General features: G+C 38.4%; 2 protein-coding genes across 3 annotated transcripts in view; one reads left to right on the top strand and one right to left on the bottom strand.

Moving 5' to 3' along the window:
• LOC109693165 (magnesium transporter NIPA2-like) overlaps positions 1 to 9355 on the top strand; it is a 40597-nt gene extending 31242 nt beyond the window's left edge. The window contains 2 exon segments of the mRNA XM_074061866.1: positions 8247 to 8830; positions 8832 to 9355. Of these exon segments, the coding sequence (XP_073917967.1) occupies positions 8247 to 8830; positions 8832 to 8882 (635 nt within the window). The 3' untranslated portion in view covers positions 8883 to 9355.
• Positions 9356 to 11510: 2155 nt separating this feature from the next.
• The window catches only part of Cyfip1 (cytoplasmic FMR1 interacting protein 1), a 95276-nt gene continuing 92540 nt past the window's right edge, over positions 11511 to 14246 (bottom strand). For both annotated transcript variants that reach the window (XM_074061865.1, XM_074061864.1), the window contains exon 32: positions 11511 to 12245. In XM_074061865.1, the coding sequence (XP_073917966.1) occupies positions 12081 to 12245 (165 nt within the window). In that variant the 3' untranslated portion in view covers positions 11511 to 12080. The remainder of the gene's footprint in view (positions 12246 to 14246) is intronic.

The following is a 14246-nucleotide window of genomic DNA, read 5'->3' as shown; positions in this document are numbered from 1 at the left end:
TTGCTCTGCCTTCTGGGAGACTTCTTATTTTACCTTCCAGCCTTTCTTTTGAGTCTGTCTGCCTTTACAATTTTAATATCCAAACATTTACTTTTGTTCTTTGATTCTTAGTTACTTTAAAGTCTTTGCTTATTACTTACTGGCATTTATTTATTTACTGCAGTACTGAGAGTTTGAGCTCACAGGTAGGTGCTCTACCACTTGATCCCTTTTGGCTTTAGTTATTTTTTGGATAAGGTCTTAGGTTTTTTTTCCTAGGACTCAGACTGCAGTCCTCCTACTTCGGCCTCTCACTTAGCTGGGAATGCAGTGTGTGCCACCATGCCATCTTGTTGGTTGAGATGGGGGGAGTCTCACAAACTTTTTGCCAGACTGACCTTAACAGTCTCTGTGTCCTGAGTAGCTGGGATTGTAGGCCTGTGCCACCATTTCTGGCCTGGAGTGGTACTTTATTCAGGGAGAACTGAAAATTCTTCTGGCAGGCACATAAAAGAGCAGCAGGTTGCTTTCACCTTGAAGATGCTATCTTAAGCTTCATTGGGTCTGGTTTCTTTCCAGTTTGCTTTTATTCCTGTTCATAGTCCTTTGGCTCTTAGTTGATAGCTTGGGATATAAACTTTGGCCCCTTCCCTTGGGTTACTGTATGCTCTCGTGTTCGTCTGCTCTAGATCACAAGATATTAACATCATACTCAGTCCTGTGGACTCCTTGCAACCTTTCCTCTCTCAGCTTTTCAGTTTCTGTGTCCACAAATGCTGCAAGGAGAACTGTGCACAGAAACATGGAGTTACTATATATTTTTGGGGGGAATCTTGGCTCCTTAGCCCCAGTTCCAGTGTTTTTACCTAGTCCTATGAAATGCCCTTAAGTTTCCATTAGTCTTTATGCTCACCCTTACCTGCTGGAGGTTCCCTGGAGCTGAGCTCTGAGTAACTTTATTCCCTGTTCTTAGAGTTTTGGTCCCTTAAATTGGGCTGTAAATGTTTGTTTTTTGCTTGTGGGTTTTTGTTTTTGTAATTTGTTATCACTTGTGGAAAGTTAGTCTAGTATTTCATTGTCACAAGATTTTTTTTTTTTCTCTAGGTCTGGATTCTGCATAAGAACAAAACATGCAATATTTGTCTTTTTGAGCTTTAGTTTGCTACTCACATGCTTAGCTAGTCTAGAGTTCTCCAAACTAGAAAGCACTGTCAGGGGAGGGGTAGTCACCTAGAAATGTAGAATTGGGCAGAGATCAAGTGTCTCACTGTGACTTTTTTTTTTTTTATTCATATGTGCATACATTGGGTCACTTCTGCCCCCTTCCCCCCACCCTCTCCCTTACTTACCCCTTACTACCAGGCAGAAACTATTCTGCCCTTATCTCTAACTTTGTTGAACAGAAAGTATAAGCAGTAATAGGAAGGGCCAAGGGTTTTTTGCTAGTTAAGAATAGCTGTACAGGGAGTTGACATACATTGATTTCCTGTACATGTGTGTTACCTTCTAAGTTAAGTCTTCTCGAATTAACCTTTTCTCTAGTTCCTGGTCCCCTTCTCCTGTTGGCCTCAGTTGCTTTAAAGTATCTGCTTTAGTTTCTCTGCGTTGAGGGCAACAAATGCTATCTAGTTTTTTGGGTGTCTTACCTATCCTCATACCTCCCTTGTGTGTTCTCACTTTATCATGTGATCAAAGTCCAACTCCCTTGTTGTGTTTGCCCTTGATCTAATGTCCGCATATGAGGAAGAACATACGATCTTTGGTCTTTTGGGCCAGGCTAACCTCACTCAGAATGATGTTCTCCAATTCCATCCATTTACCAGCGAATGATAACATTTCGTTCTTCTTCATGACTGCATAAAATTCCATTGCGTATACATACCACATTTTCTTAATCTGTTCATCAGTAGTGGGGCATCTTGGTTGTTTCCATAACTTGGCTCTTGTGAATAGTGCTGCAATAAACATGGGTGTGCAGGTGTCTCTGGAGTCACCTGTGTCACATTGTTTTGGGTATATCCCCAAGAGTGGTATTGCTGGATCAATGGTAGATCAATGTTTAGATTCTCAAGTAGCCTCCAAATTTTTTTCCGGAGTGGTTGTACTAGTTTACATTCCCACCAACAGTGTAAGAGGGTTCCTTTTTCCCCGCATCCTCACCAACACCTGTTGTTAGTGGTGTTCCTAATGAATGAAGGCTATTCTAACAGGGGTGAAGTAGAATCTTAGTGTGGTTTTAATTTGCACTTCCTTTATTGCTAGGGATGGTGAGTATTTTTTCATGTGTTTTTTGGCCATTTGAATTTCTTTTGAGAAAGTTCTATTTAGTTCACGTTCCCATTTCTTTATTGGTTCATTCATTTTAGGAGAATTTAGTTTTTTGAGTTCCCTATATATTCTGATTATCAGTCCTTTGTCTGATGTGTAGCTGGCAAATATTTTCTCCCACTCTGTGGGTGGTCTCTTCAGTTTGGAGACCATTTCTTTTGTTGAGCAGAAGCTTTTTAGTTTTATGAGCTGAGCTGCTGGGGTTCCATTGAGAAAGTTCTTGCCTATACCTATTAATTCCAAAATATTTCCTACTCTTTCCTGTACCAGCTTTAGAATTTGGGGTCTGATATTAAGGTCGTTGATCCATTTTGAGTTAAATACTGGTTTAGGGTGATAAACATGGATCTAGTTTCAGTTTTTTGCAGACTGCTAACCAGTTTTCCCAGCAGTTTTTGTTGAAGAGGCTGTCTTTCCTCCATCATATATTTTTAGCACCTTTGTCAAAGACAAGTTGGTTATAGTTGTGTGGCTTCATATCTAGGTCCTCTGTTCTGTTCCACTGGTCTTCATGTCTGTTTTTGTGCCAGTACCATGCTATTTTTATTGTTACTGCTTTGTAATATAGTTTGAAATCGGTATTGTGATACCTTCAGCATGTTCTTTTCACTGAGTATTGCCTTGGCTATTCATGGCCTCTTGTGTTTCCATATAAATTTAACAGTAGATTTCTCAATCTCTTTGATGAATGTCATTGAGATTTTGATGGGAATTGCATTAAACATGTAGATTACTTTTGGGGGTATCGACATTTTTACTATGTTGATTCTACCAATCCATGAGCGTGGGAGATCTCTCCACTTTCTACAGTCTTCCTCAATCTCTTTCTTCAGAAGTTTATAGTTTTCCTTGTAGAGGTTGTTCACATCCTTTGTTAGGTTTACACCTAGGTATTTGATTTTTTTTGAGGCTATCGTAAATGGAATTGTTTTCATATATTCTTTCTCAGTTTGTTCATTATTAGTGTATAGAAATGCTAATGATTTTTCTATGTTGATTTTGTATCATGCTACCTTGCTATAGCTATTGATGGTGTCTAGGAGCTTTTGAGTAGTTTATTGGGTCTTTAAGGTATAGGATCATATCATCTGCAAATAAGGATATTTTGACAGTTTCTTTACCTATTTGTATTCCTTTTATTCCTTCTTCTTGCCTAATTGCTCTGGCTGAGATTCCAGTACTATGTTGAATAGGAGTGGAGATAGTGGGCATCCTTGTCTAGTTCCTGATTTTAGAGGGAATGGTATCAGTTTTTCGCCATTATACTTAATGCTGGCTGTAGGTTTGTCATGTATAGCTTTTATGATGTTGAGGTACTTTCCTTCTATTCCTAATTTTCTTAGAGCTTTTATCATGAAATGATGTTGGATCTTATCAAAGGCTTTTTCTGCATCTATTGAGATGATCAAGTGGTTTTTGTCTTTGCTTCTGTTAATGGTTTATTACAGTTAATGATTTTTGTATGTTGAACCACCCCTGAATTCCTGGGATGAAGCCTACTTGGTCGTGGTGAATGATCTTTTTGATGTGCTGTTGAATTCGTTTTGCCATTATTTTGTTGAGGATTTTTGCATCAGTGTTCATTAAGGAGATTGGCCTGTAGTTCTCCTTTTTGGAGGTGTCTTTGTCTGGTTTTGGGATAAGTATAATACTGGCTTCATAAAATGTGTTAAGCAGTTTTCCTTCCCTTTCTATTTCGTGGAAATAGAAAGTTTAAGGAGGGTTGGTATCAGTTCTTCTTTAAAAGTCTGATAGAATTCAGCAGAGAATCCATCAGGTCCTGGACTTTTCTTTTTAGGGAGACTCTTGATTGCTGCTTCAATTTCATTTTGTGTTATAGATCTATTCAGGTGATTAATAACCTCTTGGTTCAGTTTTGGATGATTTATATAGATCGTATCTACAAATCTATCCATTTCTTTAAGATTTTCAAATTTAGTTGAATATAGGTACACAAAGTAGTCTCTGATGATTTTCTGGATTTCCATGGTGTTTGTTGTTATCTCCCCTTTTGCATTCCTGATTCCACTAATTTGGGTTTTTTCTCTCCTCATTTTAGTCAGGTTTGCCAGGGGTCTGTCGATCTTGTTTATTTTTGCAAAGAACCAACTTTTTGTTTCATTATTTCTTTGTATGGTTTTTTTGGTTTCTATTTCATTGATTTGTGCTCTTATTTTTATTATTTCTCTCCTTGTATTTGTCTTGGGATTTGCTTGTTCTTGTTTTTCTAGGAGTTTGAGATGTATCATTAGGTCATTGATTTGGTATCTTTCAGTCTTTTTAATATATGTACGCACGGCTATAAACTTTCCTCTCAGGACTGCCTTTCCTGTGTCCCATAGGTTCTGGTAGGTTGTTTTTTCATTTTCATTGACTTCCAGGAACTTTTTAATTTCCTCTTTTATTTCATCAATGACCCATTGTTCATTAAGCAATGAGTTATTCAGTTTCCAGCTGTTTGCATGTTTTTTGTCTTTATTTTTGTTGTTGAGTTCTAGTTTTATTGCATTGTGATCAGATAAAATGCATGGTATAATTTTTATATTCTTGTATTTGCTGAGGCTCGCTTTGTGCCAGAGGATATGATCTATTTTAGAGATGGTTCCGTGGGCTGCTGAGAAGAATATATATTGTGTAAAAGTTGGATGGAATGTTCTGTAGACATCCAAGTAGGTCCATTTGATCTATGGTATATTTTATCTAGGATTTCTTTATTGATTTTTTGTTTGGATGACCTATCTATTGCTGATAATGGGGTGTTAAAGTCTCCCACGACCACTGTGTTGGAGGTAATACATGCTTTTAGGTCCTTCAGGGTATGTTTGATGAAATTGGGTGCATATAGGTTGATAATTGTTATTTCCTTTTGGTGTATTTCCACTTTTATTAGCATGGCATGTCCTTCTTTGTCTCGTTTGATCAATGTAGGTTTGAAGTCTACTTTTTCAGAGATAAGTATTGCTACTCCTGCCTGTTTTCGGGGGCCACTGGCTTGGTAAATCTTCTTCCAGCCTTTCATTCTAAGCCTATGCTTATTTCTGTCAGTGAGATAGGTCTCCTGTAAGCAACATATTGTTGGATCTTTCTTTTTAATCCATTTCCTCAAACGATGCCTTTTGATGGGGGAATTAAGTCCATTAACATTAAGTGTTAGTACTTATAGGTAAGTGGTGATTCCTGTCATTTAGTTGTCTTAGTGGTTTGAAGGTTTGATTGTGTGTACCTAAATCGAGGTACTCTCTACTTACTTGGTTTTTCTTTTCCTGTAGTTTGGTGCTGCCTGCCCTTTCATGGTTATGTTGGGTTTCACTTTCTGTGTGCAGAATCCCTTGACGAATTTTTTGTAGTGGTGGCTTTGTGGTCACATATTGTTTTAGTTTCTGCTTATCATGGAAGACTTTTATTGCTCCATCTATTTTGAATGATAGTTTTGCTGGGTAGAGTATCCTGGGGTTGAAGTTATTTTCATTCAGTGCCCAGAACATCTCTCCCCAATCTCTTCTTGCTTTTAATGTTTCTGTTGAGAAGTCTGCTGTGATTTTGATGGGTTTACCTTTGTATGTTATTTGTTTTTTCTCTTTTACAGCCTTCAATATTCTTTCTCTAGTCTCTGTATTTGTTTTTTTAATGATATGCCATGGGGTAGTTCTGTTTTGGTCTGGTCTGTTTGGTGTTTTGGAGGCTTCTTGCATCTGTATGGGCATAGATTTTTCTAGATTTTGGAAATTTTCTGTAATTATTTTGTTGACTATTTTACGCATTCCCTTTGCTTGCACCTCTTCTCATTCTTCAATGCCCATGATTCTCAGGTTTGGTCTTTTGATGGAGTCAGTGAGTTCTTGCATTTTCTTTTCACAGGTCTTGAATTGTTTAACTAAAAATAAATAAATAAAAAATAAATAAAAAATTAAAAATAATAAAAATATATAATAAAATAAAATTTAAAAAAAATTTCCAAGTTCAAATGCAATAAAGTTTGTCTTAATAATTTTGCTGTTAGTCCTTCAGCCTCCAATCCTGGAGACGGTGTCTCAGAAGTATTTCTGTCATTGTCTGATCAAAAGGAAAAAAACCAAAAAAGCAAAAAACCAAAACACAACAGAGCGTCCCAAGATCAGATGCAATACATTTCAGTAAGTTTTTCAGCATGTAGGTGTAGTTTGGTTGTTGTCTCATCAAAGGAAGAGGGGAAAAAAAAAAAAAAAAAAAAAAGAGTCTGGAGACAGCTTTGTGTATGTCCGGGCTGTGGCTCACCTTCCCGCTGCTGTTAGCCAGCCTTTGCTGGAGGCGTTATTTATGCAGATCTCAGGAGTGAGCTTAACACCCACCTGGCCCTGCAGGCTTTGTTTACTCAGAGTTCTCCTGGGCAGGACCGCCACTGTTACAAGCTTTCCCCCTTCCAAATACACTGGGGGAGGCGGCGCTACACCTGCATTATCTGGCTGGCATGTTTATAGTTCACGTGGGAAGTGTCCTTTCCACATCTCCTGTGGAGTTTTCCTCCCACTCCCACTTTTACAAGTTTTCCCACTCTTGGTTGTTGGGCGGGTACCACTGCTCCTGCCTTCTCTGACCAGCTTGTTTATTTACAGTTCCATGAGGGATTGCCCCTCTCCCTCCTTGGGTGCTCAGGGCGCCCTGCCCTCTTTGCTACGTGTCTTTTTGGCTTTTTCCAGCTGCTTGTTTATTATTCAGTTTGTTTTTTACCCTTGGTGGGAGTCGGTCTGTCCAGGGAGCTATGCTGGTCTGGCCCAGGGTTGTCTCTGGGAGTACCGAGTGCCACTTAGCTCACCTGGTGGTCTGCTTCTCCCAAGCAAGTTAGGCGCTGGTGTCTGGTGGCACGAGAGCTGTCCTGGTTTCTCCATTTAACATGGAGTGGAGATGCTATGTGCGGGCTTGGGGTTGTGGTGTTGGAGTTTTACCTCTTCTTGGTGGTTTTTCCTGCAAGGTGTTCTCCAGTGTCTCTCCAAGAGTTTACTTTAGGAAGCATGCTTTCTGCTTCCTCCCTCTAGTTGCCATCTTGGAATCTTCCTCACTGTGTCTTGAATGCATGTACTTTCGGCCAGGTTTTGCGTTCAGTGTAGCCTTTGCCTCCACTTTGCAAGAACTTTACCTGTTGAGTGCTCTGTGCAGTGTAATCATGTTTTGATCGGATTGCTGCTGATGCAGGAGGCAGCATTCTTGGATCTGCTCTGCCATTTATCAGTTATTCCCTCTGCTTTCTGAGAAATAGAAATTTTATTTCCTCAAAATACTACTATGATCTCCCTTCCTTTCTTGTTTCTGTGTATTTGCTTCTTTAAAACTCTGAGGAAGGGACAGTTATCTCTCCATGTCCTGGGCTTCTCATTTGAAAACGTACACGGTTGTATCTGTGCTATGGGCAGTTGAGTCCAAATTGCTGAGAACAGCGCCTGGCCCACGGGACTACATTGATGGATGCCATGATGCTGGGTCTGTTCTCCAAATTCAACCATGGCCTCCAGACAATTTTTTAAGTTCTGTTAATGACTTGCTGTCATTTTAGTACTTTTTCCTGAGAAAAATTACCCGTCAGGGAAAACTTGATTAATAATTTCCATGTTTATAGCACATAAACATTGTTGAACATTCAAGGGACACCTTGTGATTTCTCTTCCCCAGCTCTGTCCCTGTTTCGATTATACCTGTTCTCCTTCCCTTGAGTTAGGAGCATTTCAGTAGGTTTAAGCCGCTACTTAAAAAATGGTAGCGGTGTAAGAATTTGTGGCTGTGAAGCATACTGTAATCTTCCAGTGTGCATATCTAACTACATTTTGGGGGTGTGTGCTTTTGTTACTTGAGCACAAAAAAGCCGATTTTTATTCTTAGTCAATTCCTTTTCTCTTTCCTATCGTTTGTTTGGATTCTCTGTGTTTCATAACATTTGACTAAATACAGCTTTTCTTTGCCTCCTCCAGGTTTTGTGGTCTTTGCAACACTTGTGGTCATTGTGTCATTGATCCTAATCTTTGTGGTTGGACCTCGCCATGGACAGACAAACATTCTTGTGTACATAACAATATGCTCTGTGATTGGAGCATTTTCAGTCTCTTGTGTGAAAGGCTTGGGCATCGCCATCAAAGAGCTGTTGGCTGCAAAGCCTGTGCTGCGGCACCCCCTGGCCTGGATTCTGCTGCTGAGCCTTGTGGTCTGTGTGAGCACACAGATTAATTACCTAAATCGGGCCCTGGACATATTCAACACATCCATCGTAACTCCAATATATTACGTATTCTTCACAACTTCAGTTTTAACTTGTTCAGCTATTCTTTTTAAGGAATGGCAAGGTATGCCTGTTGATGATATCATTGGGACTCTGAGTGGCTTCTTCACAATTATTGTGGGGATATTTTTGTTGCATGCCTTTAAAGACGTCAACTTTAGTCTAGCAAGTCTGCCTGTGTCTTTTCGAAAAGATGAAAAAGCAGTGAATGGCAATCTCTCTAATATGTATGAAGTTCTTAATAATAATGAAGAAGGCTTATCCTGTGGAGTGGAACAAACACACTGGTGAAAATATCTCCCGGAGAAATGGAAATCTGGCAGCTTTTTAAGAAAGATGTGATTAAAAGGTTAATGTGTAATTATGTTATAAAGTGATTCTGAATATCAGAAAGTGTCTGAAAAAGCATTGTCCTCAAATAATGTTCTCTGAAGACAATCTTTTTTAAGGTTTCACTGATTTGGACCAAGAAATTACTTTTCTTATATTTAAACAGTGGTAGCTTAGATGTGGTCACTTTGAACAACCCCTGTATATGGCTGATTTCTGATAACATTGTATTATTGTAGAGGTATTTTACATTTTGATTCTTTCTCCAAAATCTAAATGCACTAATGACAAGTTTTAAGTCTATAAAAATGCTTTATTTTTTCATTGGTGATGAAGGTCTGAAATGTATATTTGTCATCCCCATTTCATCAATCCCTGACCATAAGGATTCTTGATTGTAAAAAAGAACAAACTTGCCCCAATACATTATCCTCTGATTTATCTTATCTATAAAATTGACTCATGTTTGGTAAATTACTTTAATTTTGAGATGTTACTTTAAGGGTACCCTAAGTTACTAAATGAAGGGAACTCATTTGTAAAAGAAAAAAGGATAGGCTATCACCCCAAAGAATATCTCTCAGGCTGTGACTTGCCACCATGCATCGAGTTTCCCATATGCATCTAATGGCCTTTTTTAAAAAGCACCTTGTTAAGTGCACCCTGTGTCTTTGGGCTGGGTTCTACTTTGCAGCCCAGATGGTTTATTCCTGGTCCATGGTGCCTGGAACCTTGATTACCACTTTACATCAGATCTTGTACTTTTTAATGTATTTTCATAATGAGCTATTTTATCATGTAGACCTTTTAACAACTCTGGGAAATACAATCAGAAGACTAGGGTGATTTCTTAAATTTTGCTCATAAAAAGATCAGTTGAAACAGCTTCTATTTCTAAGTCCAGATGCTTAGAACAGACTTAAAGTGTTTGTAAAATATGGTCTTTTTGTACCACACACTTTACTTTGCTCAGGAGAGTTTTGACCATTATACATTTTGGTCTTTTAGAAAATCTTTATGAAAAAATGTTTCAACAAGTACAAAAAAAGATAGGACAGTATAATGAGCCCTGTCCAGCTTTGAAATCTACCCACTTTACCAATGGCCATAAAAAAAAAGTATTGACAATCCTCTCCCCCAACAGCTTCCAGGTGGCGGGAAAGCAGAGGCTTGGGCCTGTCCCTGATTGCTGCTCCTGCCTGGGCTGCATGGTGGCTCATCAGAGTTGAGCCACCCAGTCTCTCACAGCAGTAGTGCTGATGTTCCATGCAGCTCTCCATTAGCCTCACATTAGGGTTAAGTTTCCAAGTTTCATGAACAAATTTCTTTTTCCGGCTTTGATTTCTTACTGGCACTCAAAGGAGCTATTGCATTTCTTCCTGACTGCCACCTCTGGTATGGGGAGGGGGGGTGGGACTCAAAACCAGACCTTGCATAATGCTAGGTAAATGCTCTGCCACTGAGCTACACCCCCTAACCCGCCCATGTAATTTTAATAGCACAGGTCTATTTTATTTCTAATTTTTTCACAGATATGTATCTTTATGTACTGTATCTATATTTTGCTTTGCACATAAAACCAATTTTCACCCTCTTAGGGATGAGAGTCCTCACTGAGAATGCACAGGTTGACATTAACACATTCTTCATTATCTAACAAACATTTTATAGCACTTGGAATAGTGTATATAGTATTTTTTTGGCATATCATTAAACCTATGAGTAATACAGTCACTAAAGTCACTTTTATTTTGTACTTTACAGTGTTAACACATACACTACTCTTTTAATCTGTAGCAGAATTAATAGCCCAGGGTTATTAATTCATATCACCAAAAACATTTTAATATAACTTTTCATAATAGTTCTGTTAAACATCATGTAACTCAGGTTAATAGTACAACAGAATAGTTCATACTATTTATTATTAGTTCATACACTTTATTTTCTATATCATTCTTGACTCCCTGACTTAGTTGTTCCCCAGCCTAGTAACACAATTATTATTTTTTATTGAGATGAAGTTTCTGTGTTGGCCTGGCTGGCCTTGATTGCCTGGACTCAAGTGATCCTCCCGCTTCAGCCCCTGTGTAGCTGGGGATACAGGTGCATGCCACATACCTGGCTCTTCATTCTTAACCATTTTATCTCTTTTGGTAAGTCTAGTAGTAACCAAATCTGACCAACTCCAGCCTCATAACTCACCCAGCAGTTGGGAAAGACATTGCAGGGCTGTTATGGACAGGACTCAAGTTCTCCTCAGTCATTTTTGTGCATTGCATACTGTCCCAGGCCAGTCTCCCCAAACTGCTGGCCATTGGTTCATGGGAGCACATAACATAAAGGCACTTAGTGTCCCTCCTTCACATCCAGAATGGAACAGCCAACACAGCCATTTGTTTTGTTTCTCATTGGCCTGGTTTTCATTTCATCCTTGCTGAAGCCTAAATATAAAATGTGTGTGCTGGTGAAAAGCATAGCATCTTTTAAGATATCATGATCTTGTTCCACCTCAGAATCCTGGGGGCAACACAGATCCTGACTTGAACCCAGTCTGAACCTAAATAATTGGAGAAGGCACCCTGCTGAAGCCAACCAGGATAAGTTGTAGTAAATAAATGAATACAAATAGGTTTCACTGGTTTTATTTCTCTAACCTTTAATTCATCCCTCACAAGTTAGATTTTGTCACAATTGAATTTAGTGGAAGCAGAGGAATCAAGTTCATTATGTTCTAAAACACAGAGGGACAGAGACAATGACTTAGACTGTTCATAAAAGACCATCAGAAAAAACCCTAAATAAAAGCTAAATAGCTACTAAGTTTAATAGTAATGGGTACAGGATTTTAGTACAGTTAGCTGGTATTAAGTTTTAAGGGATAAAGGAATGAACTCAGCAGCATCTTATGACATAGCTAGCTGCAGGGAACATTCCTTATGAAAATGAAAATAATTTTATTAAGAATATGAAGGCAAACAATCACCAGCAGCCAATCTCAAGACTTCTAATTACCAAAAGCATATACAAGTTTAGTCTAGAAAAATAAGTCAATTTTATAAAAGCTCTTAGATCAAAAAGCACCTCCTTGAACAGGTAGAGAGATACTGAAAAACAGTCCCTAAAAATCTTGCTAAATAGTTTTGGAAAGATAAACATGCCATCAGAGTTACTAAATGCTGTGAGCTTGGTCCTTTCCTCAGCTGCTGGCCAGAGACTGGTGGATGGGTGGCTGGAAGCAGCGCACGTGCTCCACAGGAGTACTCTCCCCGTCACCTGACTTCAGGTATTTGTCCAGGATAGTGATGATCTCATCATTAAGAATCTGGAACTTGCGAATCCTTTCCACCATCTTCTTCAAAGGCTATAACACACCAGGGCATTTACTATCAACACTTGTACATTTATTTTTCGTGTTTCAAAATGTCAGGATTTTCATATTTTCTCAGAAAAATTGTAGCCAAACTATTTACATGCATACCATGTTAAAAATACCATTATTATAACAATGAAAATACTTTCAATTTAAATGTATTTCTCTGTCCATTTCACGCTGCTAAGTGTGGACTTGTAAAACTTACAGGTATATTCACTCAACAAACAGTTATTAAGAACTTACTGTGTGCCAGAAACTGGGAATATAAAGATGAAGTCAATATGTTCAGTAGGGGAAAACCAGTAAACTAATAAAATACAAGCTCTAGACTTCCAGTTTGGTAATATTATGGACAGTATCTTTGACAGACCCTCCTACTATGATAAAGCTGGATAAAGAATACGAACTCACAGCAACACCACTAACAACAGGTGTTGGCAAGGATGTGGTGAAAAAGGAACCCTTTTACACTGCTGGGGGGAATGCAAACAACCACTCTGGAAAAAAATTTGGAGGCTTCTTAAAAATCTAAACATAGATCTACCATATGATCCAGCAATACCACTCTTGGGGATATACCCAAAATACTGTGACACAGGTTAGACCTATAACACAAAATGAAATTGAAGCAGCAATCAAGAGTCTCCCCAAAAAGAAAAGTCCAGGACCTGATGGATTCTCTGCTGAATTCTATCAGACCTTTAAAGAAGAACTGATACCAACCCTCCTTAAACTGTTCCACGAAATAGAAAGGGAAGGAAAACTGCCAAACACATTTTATGAAGCCACTATTACACTTATCCCAAAACCAGGCAAAGACACCTCCAAAAAGGAGAACTATAGGCCAATCTCCTTAATGAACATTGATGCAAAAATCCTCAACAAAATAATGGCAAACCGAATTCAACAACACATCAAAAAGATTATTCACCACGACCAGGTAGGCTTCATCCCAGGGATGCAGGGGTGGTTCAACATACGAAAATCAATAAACGTAATAAACCACATTAACAGAAGCAAAGACAAAAACCACTTGATCATCTCAATAGATGCAGAAAAAGCCTTTGATAAGATCCAACATCATTTCATGATAAAAGCTCTAAGAAAACTAGGAATAGAAGGAAAGTTCCTCAACATTATAAAAGCTATATATGACAAACCTACAGCCAGCATTATACTTAATGGAGAAAAATTAAAACCATTCCCTCTAAAATCAGGAACCAGACAAGGATGCCCACTATCTCCACTCCTATTCAACATAGTACTGGAATTCCTAGCCAGAGCAATTAGGCAAGAAGAAGGAATAAAAGGAATACAAATAGGTAAAGAAACTGTCAAAATATCCCTATTTGCAGATGACATGATCCTATACCTTAAAGACCCAAAAAACTCTACTCAGAAGCTTCTAGACATTATCAATAGCTATAGCAAAGTAGCAGGATATAAAATCAACATAGAAAAATCATTAGCATTTCTATACACTAACAATGAGCAAACGGAAAAAGAATGTATGAAAACAATTCCATTTACAATAGCCTCAAACAAAATCAAATACCTAGGTGTAAACCTAACAAAAGATGTGAAAGACCTCTACAAGGAAAACTATACACTTCTGAAGAAAGAGATTGAGGAAGACTATAGAAAGTGGAGAGATCTCCCATGCTCATGGATTGGTAGAATCAACATAGTAAAAATGTCTATACTCCCCAAAGTAATCTACATGTTTAATGGAATTCCCATCAAAATTCCAATGACATTCATTAAAGAGATTGAAAAATCTACTGTTAAATTTATATGGAAACACAAGAGGCCACGAATAGCCAAGGCAATACTCAGTCAAAAGAACAATGCAGGAGGTATCACAATACCTGACTTCAAACTATATTACAAAGCAATAACAATAAAAACAGCATGGTACTGGCACAAAAACAGACATGAAGACCAGTGGAACAGAATAGAGGATCCAGATATGAAGCCACACAACTATGA

This window comes from Castor canadensis, chromosome 19 (genome assembly GCF_047511655.1).
Source record: "Castor canadensis chromosome 19, mCasCan1.hap1v2, whole genome shotgun sequence".
NCBI lineage: Eukaryota > Metazoa > Chordata > Mammalia > Rodentia > Castoridae > Castor > Castor canadensis.
Note: the sequence above shows the minus strand (reverse complement) of the source record. Positions and strands in the feature narration are given on the sequence as shown.